The sequence below is a fragment of the Vombatus ursinus genome, unplaced genomic scaffold (assembly GCF_900497805.2).
Source record: "Vombatus ursinus unplaced genomic scaffold, bare-nosed wombat genome assembly UNPS02015398.1, whole genome shotgun sequence".
Classification (NCBI taxonomy): Eukaryota; Metazoa; Chordata; class Mammalia; order Diprotodontia; family Vombatidae; genus Vombatus; species Vombatus ursinus.
Genome location: NW_020955176.1, coordinates 3,564,960 through 3,582,176, shown reverse-complemented (window position 1 = coordinate 3,582,176; position 17,217 = coordinate 3,564,960). Strand labels below are relative to the sequence as shown.

Below are 17,217 nucleotides of genomic sequence, written 5' to 3'. Positions count from 1 at the left end.
GGCAGGAGCTCTGCTCCTTCCAAGGCGCCCTCGCAGTGGTCGGCTGTGGGTCCCAGGAGATGTTGCTATTGCTGCTGCAGCCCTACTGCACTCCTCACAGCTGTTAAGGGCACCCGGGATCCTGGGGCCATGCAGCCCAGGTCTATGCATCCTGGAGCGGTGCTAACCGCGCTCCTCACCGCAGTCTTGGCTTGGCCGCGGGAAGAAGGGAGCCGTCTCCTGAGTGGTGAGATCCCCGCTTCTCCTCGTCCCTGGGGTGCATAGCGGCCTGTCCCCGCTAATCCCCCGCCCTGGCCAAGCAGCCCTTGCTGCCTGGGGTCCGAGAAATCCCCTGTGCTAGGATGGGGCGGGTAGAGGGACACCTGAGGGTCCAACCTTTCTTAATTCCGCAAGATTCACTTTACACATATCTGGAGAGTGTATGAACCAGGTAGAGCGGAAAGCGAACCCGTGCCCCTGGGCTCCTTTCAGCCGGCGACTTGAGCCGTCGAGGCCCATCCTGACTTTACTCGCCGTAGGCTCCTCAAACCTACTCAAGCAACCCCCTGAAAGGCGGGGTGCCGCCCTTAGCGTCTCTTAGTTCCATTGCCTGTGTTCCCCGGGATTTGTTTTAACTCTTGGGAGGTGTACAAATTGGAGTGGAGTGGGATGGGCAGATTCCTTCCACTAAAATACTTACGCTTAGAGATCGGAAAAGATCTGTAGTTACTGGGAACCCACCCCGCCTGATTCCCGGGGATGACTCGCTCTCTTTGCTTCCTTCCTTCTGTCGCTTCATTCCAGTTTCGGACTTGGACCTCAGAGGAGGTACAGTGCTCTGGCTTCTTGCCTTTTCCAATATAATTTTGCATGCCTGAGGAATGGAGGGAGGGGGGAGGAGGAGGAACATAATTCACTTTCTACAGATATCTTCCATGGAAGCTGGTTCCTCTATAAGGATGTTAGACTAATAAAGAGAGCCAGAAAATAAATAAATAAATAGCAACTCCTTTTCAGTTATCCCTAGCCAAATAGACCGTTACTCAACTACCCAAATTCAAAATATGTCATAAGTAACCCCAAATCGTTTATGTTTTGAGTTGGGTAATAGAATTTGAAGCAGGGAAAGGCTTACCTTTCTATATGTGCTTGGATCTGTATTGCATAGCCTTCATATTTTTCTATCTTCAGGGAGGACAATAGCTAGATGGTTTAGATCGATTTGTAGAAGTCAACATTACGATGACTTCTTAGGAGGGAGAGGAAACTAAAGTCAGGAAGCTGGCCCAGATGATCAAGGTCCTGTCCAGCTCTGATTCAGATGAATAGTTTTTATTCCCTGAACCCACACCAGCTGGCAACCAAGATGTGTGTCCCAAGAAAACTGGGGAAATAAAACTGAATTGGGAATTTAGAACTTCCATGGATAGTTCACCAACAGGGAATTGAAAGCTGACTACAATCAGCTCCTGTGTCAGATTGTTAAATTTCTGAATTATCAGGGCCTGTTTCTGATGATTCTTTCCCCCATCCACCTGTCTACTTTTAGGAAATGCCACAGTCCAAACTCCCATCCCATGTACAAACCTACTCCATAACAACTGGAAGATATTATTATCCCAGCTTCTGGCTGAACATATCCAGGGGTGGATAGCTCATTCCTTGGCAAAGCATCTCATTCCTTGACACAGAATGTTCTGTTGAAAGGACCACTGGACTGGTAGTCAAAAGAACTGAATTATAGTCTCATCTCTGCCTTGCAAGTCCTTTACATTTCTGAGTGTGTCTCTTCATCTGTAAAAACAAGTGTTAAACTAGATAACCTCTAAGCTCCCTTCTAGCTCTAACAATCTGAGGTATTGTTGGACCTAACTCAAAGTTACAAGATCTCTATTGAATAGCAGTATCTGAAGAAAGTTAGGAAAAGGCAGAATCAAAAGGGACTGGGACTTGGGGGGCAAGGGGGTGAGGTCAGGGGAGAGCACTGCTCTCAGAAACAGAAGACCCACTTTAAAACTTGTCTGTTATTAATCACATACAGGATCTTGATCAAGCATCTTCATTTCTCTGAGCCTCAGTTTCCTCTCCAGTAAAATGAAGGAGTTGGACTAGATTAGGAGTTCTTAACCTTTTAGATCATGTAACTCCTTTGGCATTCTGGTTAAAACCTATAGACCCCTTCTCAGAATAATGTTTGGTTGTCTACACTCATAATAGACAGCTACTGTCACAATGGGATAGTGGGCTGGACCCCAGGTCCGGGTCAAGAAGACCTAAATTCAAATCCTGCCTCAGGTACTTTTTAGCTGTGTGAACTTTCTAGCAAGTCACTTAACATCCTCTGTCTCAGTTTCCTCAACTGTAAAATGAAAATAATAATAGTACTAACCTCCCAGGAATGTTGTGAGGATCAAATAAGATAATATTTGTGGAGTCAGCTAGGTGAAACAGTGGATAGAGCACCAGCCCTGGATTCAGGAGGACCTGAGTTCAAATCCAGCCTCAGACATATAACACTTACTAGTTGTGTGGCCCTGGGCAAGTCACTTAACCCCATTGCCTAGACAAAAAAAAAAGATATTTGTAAAGTGTTTTGCACACTTTAAAGTGTTATAGTGAAATACTAAAACTTAGTTTAAGGTTAGTGAAATTAAAGATGTAATTCTTCCCCAACTTCATAAACTCCCTGAACTCTGTTCATGGATCCAGGCTAAGAATCCTTAGACTAGATGGTCTCTATGGTCGTTTCCAACTCTTGGTCTGATGTGAAACTCAAATCAGCTCCTTGTTTAGAATGTTTGGTGAGATACTGGAGGAGAGGGGACAATTAGAGAAGAAATTATGAGGTTGCTGGATTACCTGTGGATTTCATTTTTCATTCCTATGAAGATTTATCTGTCCTTAGTACAGATAAAGGATTTGGCTGCATGTAAGCACCTTGTCCTGGTTTTCTGGTAAGGTGGGTTAGTATGATTGAAGCAGTGCCGTCCCACTCCTGAAGCAGGAGAGGGCAGCCATGTCAGTAAACTATAAATTTCCTAGAGATGGAAAGGACTGGTTATGAAACCAAATTTCTTTCTCTCTCTCAGTGGCTGCAATTTATATTCATACCTCAAGACTTAGCTCTTATATTATATGGCCTTAATCTCTTTCAAAGACTTTTTTTCATCTTTGCATCCTCTTGGAGTAAAAAATCAGATACTTCTGTGCTCTGTGACGTGGCAGCATTTCATATATGATGATGTTTCAATGAGGCTGCATGAGATGAGTGCTGGAAAGAACGCTGGATTTGGAGTCAAATGACCTGAGTTCTAAAGCCTTAGTTTGCTCATCTTTAAAATGAGAGGGTTGGGCTAAGTGGCCTCTAAGGTTTTTCAATTCTAAATCAGTGGTCATATTGTTCTTTGATAAAGATTTATACAGAAGCAATATGTCAGTAAAAGATGAAGCATAGTCCTCAGCAGAAGAAATTCTGTAACTTAATGTTTTAATTTGTATCACTATCTTTTGTTTTTAACATTACCTTAATTGCCAAATCCATAAGTCATCCTTTGTAACAAAGAAGAAAGAAGAAGCGGAGAGTGGTGGAAGCAGTTCAGGAAACTAACACACTTTAGCCAAGTCTGACGGTGCATGCAATGTTCCAAACCCATAGTCCCTCATGTCTGCAGAGAGTACATTTTCTCATCTATTCTTCAGAGACAAGCTTGGTTATTATAACCGCACAACATTCAGTCATAAAATCATAGGATCAGAGACTTAGAGCTGGAAGAGGACACGGAGGTATTGAATCCAGCCCTTTCATTTTACAGATGAGGAAAATGAGACCCAGAAAGACTTTTCTAGACTTTTCTAAATGACTTTTCTAGAGTCATGCATCTGACAAATGTCCAAGGCAAGATTTGAACCTGAATCTTCCCGACTTATAGTCCTATACTTTGTTTACTGTTCTTACTGCCTCTCAAAAATTTTTTTGTTCTTTCCAATTGTGTTGCTATAATTATTGTGTGTATTCCATCAATAAACCAATCCACAAGCATTCATTAAGCACTTACTGTGTGCCAGACAAAGAAAGCCAAAACAACAACAATTCCTCCCTGGTTCTGCCTACTTCATGTGTTTCAATTCATATAAGTCTTTCTATACTTCTCTGGATTCTTTATATTCATTATTTCTTATTGTGCAGTAATATTCCTTAACATTCATGTACCACAATTTATATAGCCATTCCCTAGTTGATGGGCATCTACTTGGTTTCTAATTTTCACTACCACAAATTGTGCTGATATGAATATTTTGATACATATAGGACCTTTCTATCTTTGACCTCCTAGGGTATATACCCACTACCTATTTTAGAGAGATGGTCTTAATAATCTCAGGATACAGTCAGGTAGGATGCATCACATTAACTCTCTAGGGCAACCTAAGCCTGGCTCTGTTAGGCCATGTCAAGGGATAAGCCCTCGGTAGCAATGTACTTTAATAGCTCCTTTCCTTTAACTCTTCCTCTAAAGAGAAGACTGGGAATAATCTATTATTAATCAACAAGTATTTATTAAGCACTTACTATATGCAGGTCACTGTCTTAGGTGCAGGGAGGGAGTAGGGAAGGGGAGCTATAAGTATAATGAATGAAATAAACTGTACTTACAATCTAATGATGACAAGAACACATATAAATTTAAAGTCTACCTATACATTAACCTCCAATCCTGCTTTGTAAGATGGGGACCGTTATGTTTGACTTCTCAGTGAGCCTCCTAACTCAAGGAGTCATTAAGCAAATTTGTTAATTTTGATTGTCAGAATCTCCTGAGACTCCATCGTGTCACTAAAGAGAGAATTGCCTCCCATTGGGTGAGATTGTGAAATCTCCTCTGTCTGTGCCTATTTCAAGGAATAGGCCTTCTGCTCTTCAGGAATCTCTAATGGAATGAAGTAATGTTTCAGTAATCAGAGGTAGGGTCCTTACATAATGGAAGCAGGGGACTTTCAATCACTGCATCCATGAGTCAGCAGTGTGATATAGCTGCCAAAAAAGCTAATGAGATCTGAGGCTGTATTCAGTTCTATCCAACTCAGCAAGCAATTACTCAGTGCTTACCATGTGCTGGGCACTATGCAAATGTTGGGGATATAGGAGTGAAAAGTGACATAGACCCTGACTGCCATGAAGCACCTAACAGTCTAGTTGGAAGATAAAATGTGTGCACATATAACAAGGATAAAGGTGGAATGTAACATGTGCACAGTGGAGTGGTCAAAGAGATAGTGATGAGAAGCATAAATGTACAGAAAGGGAAGATAAGAGTTCAGTACTCTGTTCTCATCAGAGCACCTCTGAAGCATTGCACCACATTTAGAAGGTACACGGGAGTTGGCCCAGAAGAACTCAAACAGGAGAGTTATGGGAGGACAGGACCTGAAACTATGTCAGAGGAGGATTGACCAAAGGAACTAAGTATATTCAGCCTGAAGAAAAGAAGACTTAGAGGAGATGTTTATTTGAAGGGCTATCATACAGAGCAGAATTTGATTTCTGCCCAGCTCCAGCAGACCTAGTAAACTTCACAAGGAGGAAGATTTCAGCTCAATACAAGAAAGAATTGTCTAAAAATTATAGCTATCTAAAAGTGGATAGGCTGTTTCAAGTAGTCCTGAGTTTCCCATCCATTAAGGTCTTTAAGGGGCAGCTAGGTGGCACAGTGGATAGAGCACCAGCCCTGGAGTCAGGAGGACCAGAGTTCAAATCTGGCCTCAGACACATAACACTTACTAGCTGTGTGACCCTGGACAAATCACTTAACCCCAATTGCCTCACTTAAAAAAAAAAAGGTCTTTAAAAGTATCAGTGCCTTCCCTCTGTTGATTAGTTCCGGTTTAGCCTGCACACATCTTGCTTATTCACACGTTTGTGTGTTGTCTCCTTCACTAGACTGTGAGCTCCTTAAGAGAAGGGGCTGTCTTTTGCTTTTCTGTGTATCCTCTACTATGTGTCCTTTCCTGACACATAGTAGGTACTCAATAAATGCTTAACTGACTGAATAATGAAATAATAATAACAATAATAGCAGTATTTGTAGAGTGCTTTAAAGTTTATATACATTATCTCATTTGAACCTCAAAACAATCTTATGAAGTAAACCTTCCAGATGATATTATTCTCATTTTACAGATGAGAAAATTCACTCAAAGAGGTTAATTGTTCTGCTTTGGCTGCACAGCTGGTGTCAGAGGAAGGATTTGAAACTAAGTGTTGACTGACTTCAAGTCCAACACTCTATCTAGGGGGCAGCCAGGTGGTGCAGTGGGTAGAGCACTGGGCCTGGAGTCAGGAAGACCTGAGTTCAAATCCAGCCTCAGATACTAGATGTGTGACCTTGGGCAAGTCATTTAATCTCATTCTGCCTCAGTCTCCTTATCAGTAAAATAGAGATAATAATAGCACCTACCTCCCAGGGTTGTTCTGAATTTCAAATGAGAGAATAACCATAAAGCTCCTGGCACATAGTAAGTGCTATATAAATGTAGCTATTGTTATTATTATCCATTACAGTCAAGTTAAATAAATTAACAAGAATCTATTAAGCAATACAAGTAATTGAATCAGGCATTTTGCTATGTGCTAGAAATACAAAGAAAGGCAAAAACAGACTTTACTCTCAAGGAACTTATAATCTAATGAGATGAAGCAACAAACAAGAGACACACACTCATATGGTTGTTGCTGAGTTGTTTCAGTTGTGTCCAATTCTTCACAACCCCTTTTGGAGTTTGCTTGGTAAAAATACTAGAGTGGTTTGCCATTTCTGTCATATGTATAGATATAAATATATACACACATATATACATATATGCACATGTACATATACACACGCATATATACGATAAATTGAAGATAATCTCAAAGGGAAGGCAGTAACATTAAGAGGAATTGGGAAAGGCTTCTTATAGAGATGAGATGTTAGCTGGCACTTGAAGGAAGCCAGGGGGAGGAGGTGAGGAGGAAGAGAATTCCAAGAGATTGCCATCTAAATTCTGTGGAGTCAAAAGATGTAAAGTAATGGAAAAGGAACAGCAATGAAGTCAGAGTCACTAATTCAGAGAGTAGGTGGGAGGGCGGGAGGGGTAAGAAAACAAGGATTGTAGGAAGGGCCAGGTTGTGAAGGGCTTTAAAAGCTACTGGAGTTTTTGCAAGGTGGGGGTATGGAGGGTAACACAGTCAGACCTGCATTTTAGGATGATTACTTCCTGAGTGGAGTATGAACCAGAGTATAGAGTGACTTGAAGCTGGGAGCTCACCCAGAAGGCTATTACAGTAGCCCAGCCTTGAGGCAACAAGGGCCTGTACCACAGTAGCAGCTGCATCAAAACAGAGAATAAGACTTATACGAGAGATGTTACAAAGGACAGGCGTAGCAACAGATTCCTGCAATCAAAGGAGAAATACCCAACCCAGGAGTGAACTTGGTGGGGACTCCAGGAAGGGAGAAAAGGAATCCATGGGGGGAAGAGGAGGGGAGTGGGAGAAAAAGGGTTGACATTAACTCTGAGAGGCTGCGTAGCATAGTTACTGTCTGCTCTTGAATTAGGGACATCCCTTGTAAACCCTCGGAGTAATATCTCACCTGCCCCTACCAGGGGTTACTGAAGTCCGTTGTTTCTGAACTTTTCTTCCCAGGTGTATACTTTGAAATTCTGAAACCAGTTGACTTCTTTTTCTCTAGGACAGCCAATCTGCAGGGGAGGGACTCAAAGGCCATGTTATAAAGTTGTTTACTTCCATGATGCTTCCAGAAGGGTCAGCTTTGATGAAGCCAGCATGGCCTGCCGCAGGGATGGAGGCCAGCTAGTCAGTGTTGAGTCTGAAGATGAACAGAGGTTGATAGAAAAATTCATTGAAAACCTCTTGGCTTCTGATGGAGACTTCTGGATAGGGCTCCGAAGGCGTGAGGAGAACCAGGGCAACAACAGCACAGCCTGCCCGGATCTGTACACATGGACCGATGGCAGCACGTCGACATTTCGGTAAGAATATGGAACCCAAGGGAGTGAAGAGAAATGAGACGTAGTGATGCCTGACAGTAGTGGATAGGTCGTCTTAGGATTAATAGAGTGTGTGTGTGTGTGTGTGTGTGTGTGTGTGTGTGTGTGTGCGTGTGTGTGTGTACATATTCCTTTTCCATTGTTTTACACCTTTTGATTCCATACATTTTCACTGGTAATCTCTTGGAATTCTCTTCCTCCTCACCTCCTCCCTCTGGCTTCCTTCAAGTCCCAGCTAAAATCCCATCTTCTATAAGAAGCCTTTCCCAATCCCTCTTAATGTTACTGCCTTCCCTCTGAGATTATCTTCAATTTATCATATATATATATATATGTATACATATGTATACACACATATATACATACATATATACACACACATATATACACTATATATATATACACACATATACATATGTAAAATGGCTTCCATACCTACTGGAATATTGTGAGTATGGGGCAGTCAAGATGGTATCATTCTCACTTTATCTACAAAATTCAGTGGGAAAGTAAAGTCTGATCTCTGTAGTTTTCATAAGATGTCTGGAGCCAACTTCTGGCCCCAGTGGTAGAAGTGAAACCAATGGGGTGGAAGTCATAATAGATAAATAAATTTTAGCTTAATTTTGCAAAATATTTGTAATAAGGCACCTAGGTGGCACAGTGGAATCCAAATGACTCATCTTCCTGAGTTCAAATCCAGCCTCAGATACTTACTAGCTACAAGTCACTTAACCCTGTTTGCCTCAGTTCCCCATCTATAAAATGATCTGGAGAAGGAAATGGCAAACCACTCCAGTATCTTTGCCAAGAAAATCCCTAATGGGGTCAAAAAGAGTGCGACAAGACTGAAAAATGTCTGAACAACAATAAAAATTAAATGAGCTGCTTTGTAAGGTAGTAAATTCCTTGTTACTAGAAGTACTCAAGCATAGCTTGGCTAATACTTCAGGAATATTTTAGTTGTGATTTACCTTCAGATAGCATTTACATTAAAAGACCCCTAAGATTCCTTCCAATTTTGAGATTGTATTATTCTGCCAGATCCAAATGACCCACAGAACTATCAGGATATCGTAGTTCTCACCTTTGCCAGGACTTATCTCTTTCCCCACCTTTTTTGCTCATATCAAACAGCAATGAGAAGCAAGTTAGTTTGCTGCTTACCTGCTCAGCTAGAAATAACTGAAATTGGAAAAGACATTTCTGTATATGACTCTCCCAACCCCCACACCCTCCATATTTGACTTATTTAGCCTGCTTGCTTTGTGCAATATTTGCTTATTTGCCTTGCCTCAAGAAAACTGAATTTTCCCTTGGCCACTCAGTTCTGAGAAGGCCACCCTAATTGTTCAAGCTTAGTGAAATAGGAACTTATTAAACTCTTGTTGAAATGGACTGTTTGTCTTGACCATCTATATGATCAGGAGGCATGGCTCTGAGATTAAAATCTCACTTCTATTACTTCCTACCTGTACGACATTAGGCAAGTCACTTTAACCACTAGCTTCTGTTTCTGAAACTGTAAAGATAGGGATGTGGACCTATATTTTGCCTTTCAGGTCCCTTCCAACTCTAAAGCTATAATCTTTGGGGGGTTTTTGTTTCTTTATTTTTCCAACTTAATTAGCAGCCTTGAGAGAGGCAGAAGCATATGATGGAGGATAGTGAGCTGGTCTCAGAGTCAGAAAGACCTGGATTTCAAGTCTTACTTCTGAAATGGTGTCTATGTGACCTGGGGCAAGTCGCTTAGTCTCTCAGTGTCCCAGGCAACTATTAGTTCCAGAGAAGGTGTCAATCTTCCTTAGTTGAGGAAATGAAATTATAGGTCTGGTCAAATTCAATTAGCAGACACTCTACTTGATACCAAAATGTATTATACAATACCATTTGGTACTAGAAAAAAAATTAGAAAAAGAAGATCAATGAAATAGGATAGAGAATCCAAAAAGAGAAATTAGTGATTCGTGCTTTAAAAACACTGGAGAATAGAATCATTATTCAATTTTAAAAACTCCTGAGAAAATTTAATAGTACACTGTATGATAAAAAAAAATTGATTTGGAGCCATACTTCACACCATATACCAAAATTAACCCAAGCTGAATCAGTGATCTAAATATTAAATAACAAATTATATAAAAGTAAAAAAGAATATTATAACTATCTCAACTTGTGGAGGTAAAATACTTTCATCAATCAAATAGAAGAAGAATTAGAAACAAAATTAATGGGTATAACTATATAAAGACAAATGGATTTTGCACAACAAAAACAATATCTCAAATTAAAAGAAAAAGTTGTTTAGGGAAAAATATTTGCAGTAAATATATCTATATATTTACTGATATAAAATGGTCAATGACATCAAGAATCTATAGAAAATTGGTACTTATTTATTATGTACACTCCCAATTGGGACAATAATTAAAGGACATAACCAGACACCTCAGAAAGAAGGAAATAGAAACTGTTAATAATCCCCAGAAGTACTGAAATTCCCTAATAATCAGAGACATATATATCAAAATAACCTTAAGCTGTTACTTTATACCCATTAACATGGCAAAAAAAACCCTCAAATGAAGATAAAACCCATTTTTATGTGGCTGTGGGGAAACAGACACATATATTATTGGTAGGACTGAATACTGTTAAAAACTTTGGAGAACAATATGGCAATATGCCATTGGTCACAGATCAGTTCATACCTTTAGACCCATTGGCTCCATTGCTAGAATTTTATCACAAGAATGTCATAAAAGTAACGAAGGACCTATCTGTGCAAAAATATTCACAAAATGGAAACAACCTATATTCCAGCAATTGGATAATGGTGGATATATAGTATTGTATATTAATGTAATTAATAGATTTTCATGATGCAACAAAATGATAAATATGAAATATGCAAAGAAATTTGAAAAGGCTAGTATGAAGTGAATAAAAGAATGAAGAAAAACAAAGTCACAATGAGATGCAGAATTTGGAGAAGGCCCGGAAGGGAACAAAAAGAAAGCATTTTCTTTGCTTCTTATTGTTTATTAATTCTTTTGATTCTACCTTTGTAAAGGCTAGGGACTTGGGAGTAAGATTTTGCCCTTCTTTAGGCTATTTGATTGCTTATTTTTATTGACATTTATTAAATTTACAATTTTAAAAGGCCTTTTTAATGAAAAAAACTAATTAGAAAAAACAGGAAATTTTTTTAAAATCTCCTATTTACTCCCAAAGTAAGTAGCCTTGCAGATGGTCTATGATGATGTCAACCTTCTTGCAAAGAGGTTGTGGCAAATGTCCAGTGATTGATTGTGACACATTGAGTCTAAAGTCTGTCCGTATCATTTATCTCAGCTTATCCCTCAGCCTATGGCATGGTCTGAAACTGTCTTAATTTCAGTTCCCTGGAGCTGGATGAAAAAGCCCAGGCTGAAGCTTTTACAGCACCATCTCCTGTGTGTCTTTATAGTTTATGTTCTTTCCTGTAGGAATTGGTATGTGGATGAGCCTTCCTGTGGGAGTGAGGTCTGTGTTGTTATGTACCACCAGCCATCAGCCCCAGTGGGCATTGGAGGCCCCTACATGTCTCAGTGGAATGATGACAGATGTAACATGAAGAACAATTTCATCTGCAAATATTCTGAGGGTAATGATTCACTACATAAGCCATGAATCACAGTTTCCAACCTCTTCTCTTATTTCAGAGGCAATGGGCATTAGTGGGAATTTGCATTTGTTAAGTGGATTCTCAGAATACATGTTCCAAAAAGCCAGAATTTTTAGCTTTTTGGAACATGAGAGAGACACAGAGAAAGAGGGAGAGACAGACAGAAAGAGAGAGAGAGAGAGAGAGAGAGAGAGAGAATAGTATACATTTCAGTTGAAGGGTCGATTCAAGAAATACTAGCAGTTAACCAAGAAGAAGGGGGAGAGGGGAAAAAAGGAGTGGGAGAAGGAGAGGACAAAGTGATCCCAGCTGATAAGGAAATGCAGTGGTGGCCTGACATTGGACGGGATATGAAGGACTGTAACAACTGTCACTTCAAGTCAACAAGCATTTATGAAGCACCTGTATGCCAGGTATTGAGTCAAAAGGTGGATAGCCACAAACTCGGCTTGTTTCAGGTGTGAGTTTTAGAAAAAGAAGAATTGTAAGAGGAACATATTCTTCTCTCCTGCAACGCTTCAAATCAAATGTTGTAAGAGCAGATTGTTTTCTACATCTGTTTCTGGATCCTCTCAGAAGTAATAGGAAAGCAAACCAAGAAGCAGAGAATCGAGACAATAAATAGATTTGGCTCAATAATGCTGGAAAGAGATAACAGGCATTATGGAAAGTGGACTTAAACATTCTACTCTACTCCCTAATAAGTATTTTGAATTAGATGGGCATATTGCTTCCAATTTTCTTTTAGAATTTTATTTTTGAATTGACTTAAGCTGCTCGAGCTTCCCAAACACTCCCATCATTGCTGGCTTAGGTCCAAACTGGAGACGATTTTCAATCAGTCTTTTCTTACCCCCAAAGCTGACTGCTTGGCCTCTATTTCACATTATAATTTCCAGACAGGTCTAGAGTAGATTTTACCGGTTGGATCTAATTTGGGACAAAAATAATACCTTCATTGAAGTGAATCTGAATTTGTCTGCCTTTTGGATTGTAATTTTGCTTTCAAGTTGTTTTTCTCTTTTTTCAAGTTTTATTTGCCTCCTGAGATAGAGAGGTGACTCCCTAGCGGCCCTCACACCCTACAAGTCCAATTTGGTCCAGAGAAAAGAAGGGCTTCTAGATAATACTCATAGGTCTCAATGGACTTTGCTTGTTTAAAATTTGATCTACTTTAAACTTTTTTGGGGGGGGGGGTATAACATTGTTTAGATTTGAAATTTTTTTGATGATTTTTGGAATTTGCCTTTTTTCCTAAATTTTCTCCTTTTCCTTAGTCCCCGAGCATGTTTTTATTGTCAGCTTTTCTAAAAAAAAAAAAATACAGGTTTTTTTTTTAAATTTTTGCCTTTTAAATTTTACTTACTTTCCACAAAATCTCTATCTGCCCTTTTTTTCTCTTCTCTCCTACCTGCTTCATAATTTCCAGCTCACTCAAACGGAACCTTTTTCCCCCACTTTCTGGGTGCCCTTCAGCCTAAAAATGATGAACATTAGAAATCCCTCCCATTCTGCACAAACATCCCAATGTCTTGGAACCAGGTCTGGAGTTGAAACATAGAGGCCTGAGTCACTGACACTTCTTCAGTATGTGAGGCTGGGCCAATCACTTAACTCAGCCTTAGTTTCATTCTTTGTAAACTGGAGTTAATAATACTTTACTACTTCCCTCAGGGGGTAGTCCTGAGGAAAGTTTCCCATCAACCTTAAAGTGCTGCATAAGTGTGAATTTTTATTATTTTTATTGGGACTGTCCTGGCTAATCTGGCCATCCCATCTTCAAGGAAAAGTTGGTGTGTAGCATGGTGTGGCTTTTAATGGATTCCATCCCCCACTGAGAGATGTGTCAGCTCTGTGTGTCTATGTGTATGCATATATGTTAAGATAGTTAGACATAAAAGTCATTCTTGGTCTCCTACCACTTTTTGATGGCACATGAGTCTGGGCATAATTATTATTCTAGTCTTATGGTCTAGCCAAGGGTACATTGAGCTCCTAAGTTCAGTATTTGTTATTATTTAAAATGATATCAGATCATAGGATTTAGAGCTGAAAAGGACCATCAGTCCAAATCCTTTACAGGTGGGGAAACTGAGTCTCAAAATGATGAGATGACTTGGCCAAGGTCACACAAGCAACTTGGTGCAATGAATAGGGCACTGGACTTCAGGTCATAAAGAGCTGAGTTTAAGTCGCGCCTCAGGGACTTCCTAGTTATGTGACCATAGGCAAATGACTTGAACAGCTGTTTCCCCATCTGTGAAATGAAAGGGTTATTCTCAATAGGCAGTAAGGTTCCTTGTAAGTCTGTGGTCCTATGATAGCAGAACTGGGATTCTTTCTGCTGTCCCAGAAGTTATAAGCAGGAGGAAGTTTTTTTTGTTTTGTTTTGTTCTAATTTATTTCACCTATATGACACAGAAAGTGAATCTTGTTCTGCTTTGTTTTCTTCAGAGAAACCAATACCAGCAGCTACTTCTGTGATATGGAGTCATTTACCCGGAGGTGAGTTAGCAGCCTCATATTTAAGATTGATAGCATTTATAAAGCCCTTTAAGTTTAGCAAAACACTTCCACAAATACAACCTCATGTGATTTTCACAACCCCATGAGAAGAGGTGCTGTAATTATCCCCATTTTACAGATGAGGAGACTGAGGCCGAATGAGATTAAGTGATTTGTCCAGGGTCACACAGTTAGTAAGCATCTGGGGCAGGATTGGAACTTAGATCTTCCTGACCCCAGAATTACAGCACTATCCACTGTGCCACCTAGCTAATGTCATTTCCCTATAGAGTTACCAGCCCTCTTTTACAGGTTTCAAAACCAGTTCTTCCTTGCACCAGACCAACTTGAAGGAAATACAACTGCTATTAATCTTTTCACCCTGAAAAGGAATCATGCCACCTTTTGGGGGGCATTAGAATCCTGGGACCTAGGTACAAATCTTGGTTCTTCTACATACTAACTGCGTGACCTTGAGAAAGTCTCATATCTGGGCCTGTTTCTTCATCAGTCAAATTAAGCAGTTTGTCTAGATCATAACTGGCAAGCAGGTGACTCACAACAGTCCCCAGTGAAGCCCAATCAGATTAAAATGTAACTGGGAAATATTTAACAAAATAAGTAGAAAATACAATAAAACATAAATAATATTATATTTTAAAACTAAGTTAATATACAGTCCAAAATTGATCCTTATGTATGGTTTGGAATCCCCTATTTCTTTTTTTTTCCTTAATGGTATTTTATTTTATTTTTCCAATTACATGTAAAGATGGTTTTCAACATTAATTTTTGTAAAATTTTTAGTTCCAAATTTTTCTCCCTCCCACCTTTCCCTTCCCCCTCCCCAAGACAGCAAGCAATCTGATATAGGTTATACATGTACAATCATGTTAAATATATTTCCACATTAGTCATGTTGTGAAAGAAGAATCAGAACAAAAGGGAAAAACCACAACAAAGAAAAAACAACAAAAAAGTGAAAATAATATGCTTTGATCTACATTCAGACTCCGTAGTTCTTTCTCTGGATGTGGATAACATTTTCCATCACAGGTCTTTTGGAGTTGTCTTGGATCATTGTATTGCTGAGAAGACCTAAGTCTATCATAGTTCATCATTGCACAATGTTGAGAAGCCCCTATTTCTATGTGAGTTGGATGCCACTGGTAGAGATGATCTCCAAGGTCCCTTCCAGCTGTAAATCAATGGTCCAAAGTCAAGCAAACATTAACTTATCTTCTTCTGGTGTTCTCTGAATGCTTCTCAAAATGCAAAACAACTGTTGAAAATATAATTTGTGTTATCAGAAATTTATCCACAAACTTTGTGCATGGCTCCCTTTAATCACACGAGATAGGAGCCAAAATGCCACCTCCAAACCCTTGAAATTATCACTAGCCAATACATAGGCCTTTCAACTCGCCAAACCTAGTTGCTTCATATGTCATGGTCTGGCACTTAGCACACTGCCTGGCACATAGTAGGTACCTGATAAATACTTATTGACTTGTTGAGTTTCAGACCTGCCCTTGAAAACCCACAAATTCAGGAGCTACCCATAAAAGCCTCGGCATCACAGAGCCTCTGCAGCAGGAAATTTAACCTCCTACTTTCCTAAAACATTTTCTTGAAATGCAAAGGTGAAGTTGCTTCTGCTTCTTTGCATTGCTTTTATTTAGCTCTTAGCACACTGTCCTGTTGGTGATCAATAAAGATATATATGATCAGTGTGGAAAAGGACACTGACTTTGGAGTCAGAGACCCGGGTTTGAACCCTGGCTACATTCCCTATTGTATGATCTTGGACAAGTCCCCTCACTTTTCTAGGCTCCAGGCCAGGTCTTCTTTCCAGGTCCCTCATCTGTTAAGTGAAGTTATTAGACTAGGCAATTGCTTCCAGGTTTTGTCTATTTTTAATCTTGGATATTGTGATTGATCTCTGCCATTTTTCATGCTTTTAATTCTATATGTCTACCTAGGTGATAAAAGAGAGCCAGTAACTCCAACACCTCCAGAAAGATCCCTAAAAGAAGATGCTAATGGAACAGTTAAAGAAACCAAAGGTACACATAGGACTTTCCTGGGGAAAAGCTAATGCCAGACTTCCTTCTGGCCACAGACCAGTCACAGATACATTTACCAGTTTGCTTTTTCCATACTTGCTTAAAAATGGGACAGTTAGCTTTCTCAATCCTAACTCTTGGGAGTTAGGGGTATATTCAAGCAGAGATGTCCTAAGGAAAATCAGAAAGACTGGACTGAAGAGGAGAAGCCAAGAGGGCAAATGTGTCTTCTGGGGATATATACATAGAGGAGGTGGGTAAACATATAGATGTAGAGAAATAAGAATTAGAAGGCCCAGGAATAAGGACTTCTCTGGGCCTGTTTCTTTATCAGTCAAATTAAGCAATTGGTTTAGATCACAGCATGTGACCCACAACACTCCCAAGTGATGCCCAACCAGATTAAAATGTAACTGGGAAATATTTAACAAAATAAGTAAAAATACAATAAAACATAAATAATATATAATATAGAAATAATAAATAATATAGAAATACAGAATTATAATTAATGTCCAAATGTTTTATTTTATATAATTACAATTATATTAATCATAACATATATATTTATAAATAATATGTAAATGAATAATGATAGTATATAATATGAATAATATATCTTAAAGAAAAATTAAAGAAATTTTTAAATTTAAATTTTAAAAATTTAAAGAAATATATTTTAAAGAAAATTTTGAAGAAAAACATAGCGGGACATAGCTAAGAGACAACTAGTAGCCCTTCACATCCTCAATGTTAGCATTGATCCTATTTCACCTCTTAGCTGGACTACTACAATAGATCTGTAATTGGTCTACCTGCTTCTAATCTCTCTCTCTTTGATGTGTCTCTCCCTCAACTTCCTCAACTTTCACGACTTCCATCTTCATTTCACTTTGGCAACTTATGAGGGTAGTTGTGCCTCATACTTCACCGACACTTAAAGCTCCTCCA

The 17,217-nt window shown here is 39.4% G+C and overlaps 1 protein-coding gene across 2 annotated transcripts in view; it reads left to right on the top strand.

Moving 5' to 3' along the window:
• Positions 1-17,217, top strand: part of LAYN (layilin) — a 28,001-nt gene continuing 10,784 nt past the window's right edge. Inside the window, exons 1-6 of one of the 2 annotated variants that reach the window (XM_027847320.1) lie at positions 1-226; positions 784-807; positions 7,710-8,010; positions 11,517-11,674; positions 14,150-14,200; positions 16,183-16,266. In XM_027847320.1, the coding sequence (XP_027703121.1) occupies positions 130-226; positions 784-807; positions 7,710-8,010; positions 11,517-11,674; positions 14,150-14,200; positions 16,183-16,266 (715 nt within the window). In that variant the 5' untranslated portion in view covers positions 1-129. The remainder of the gene's footprint in view (positions 227-783; positions 808-7,709; positions 8,011-11,516; positions 11,675-14,149; positions 14,201-16,182; positions 16,267-17,217) is intronic. The other variant, XM_027847321.1, reaches the window with a different exon arrangement.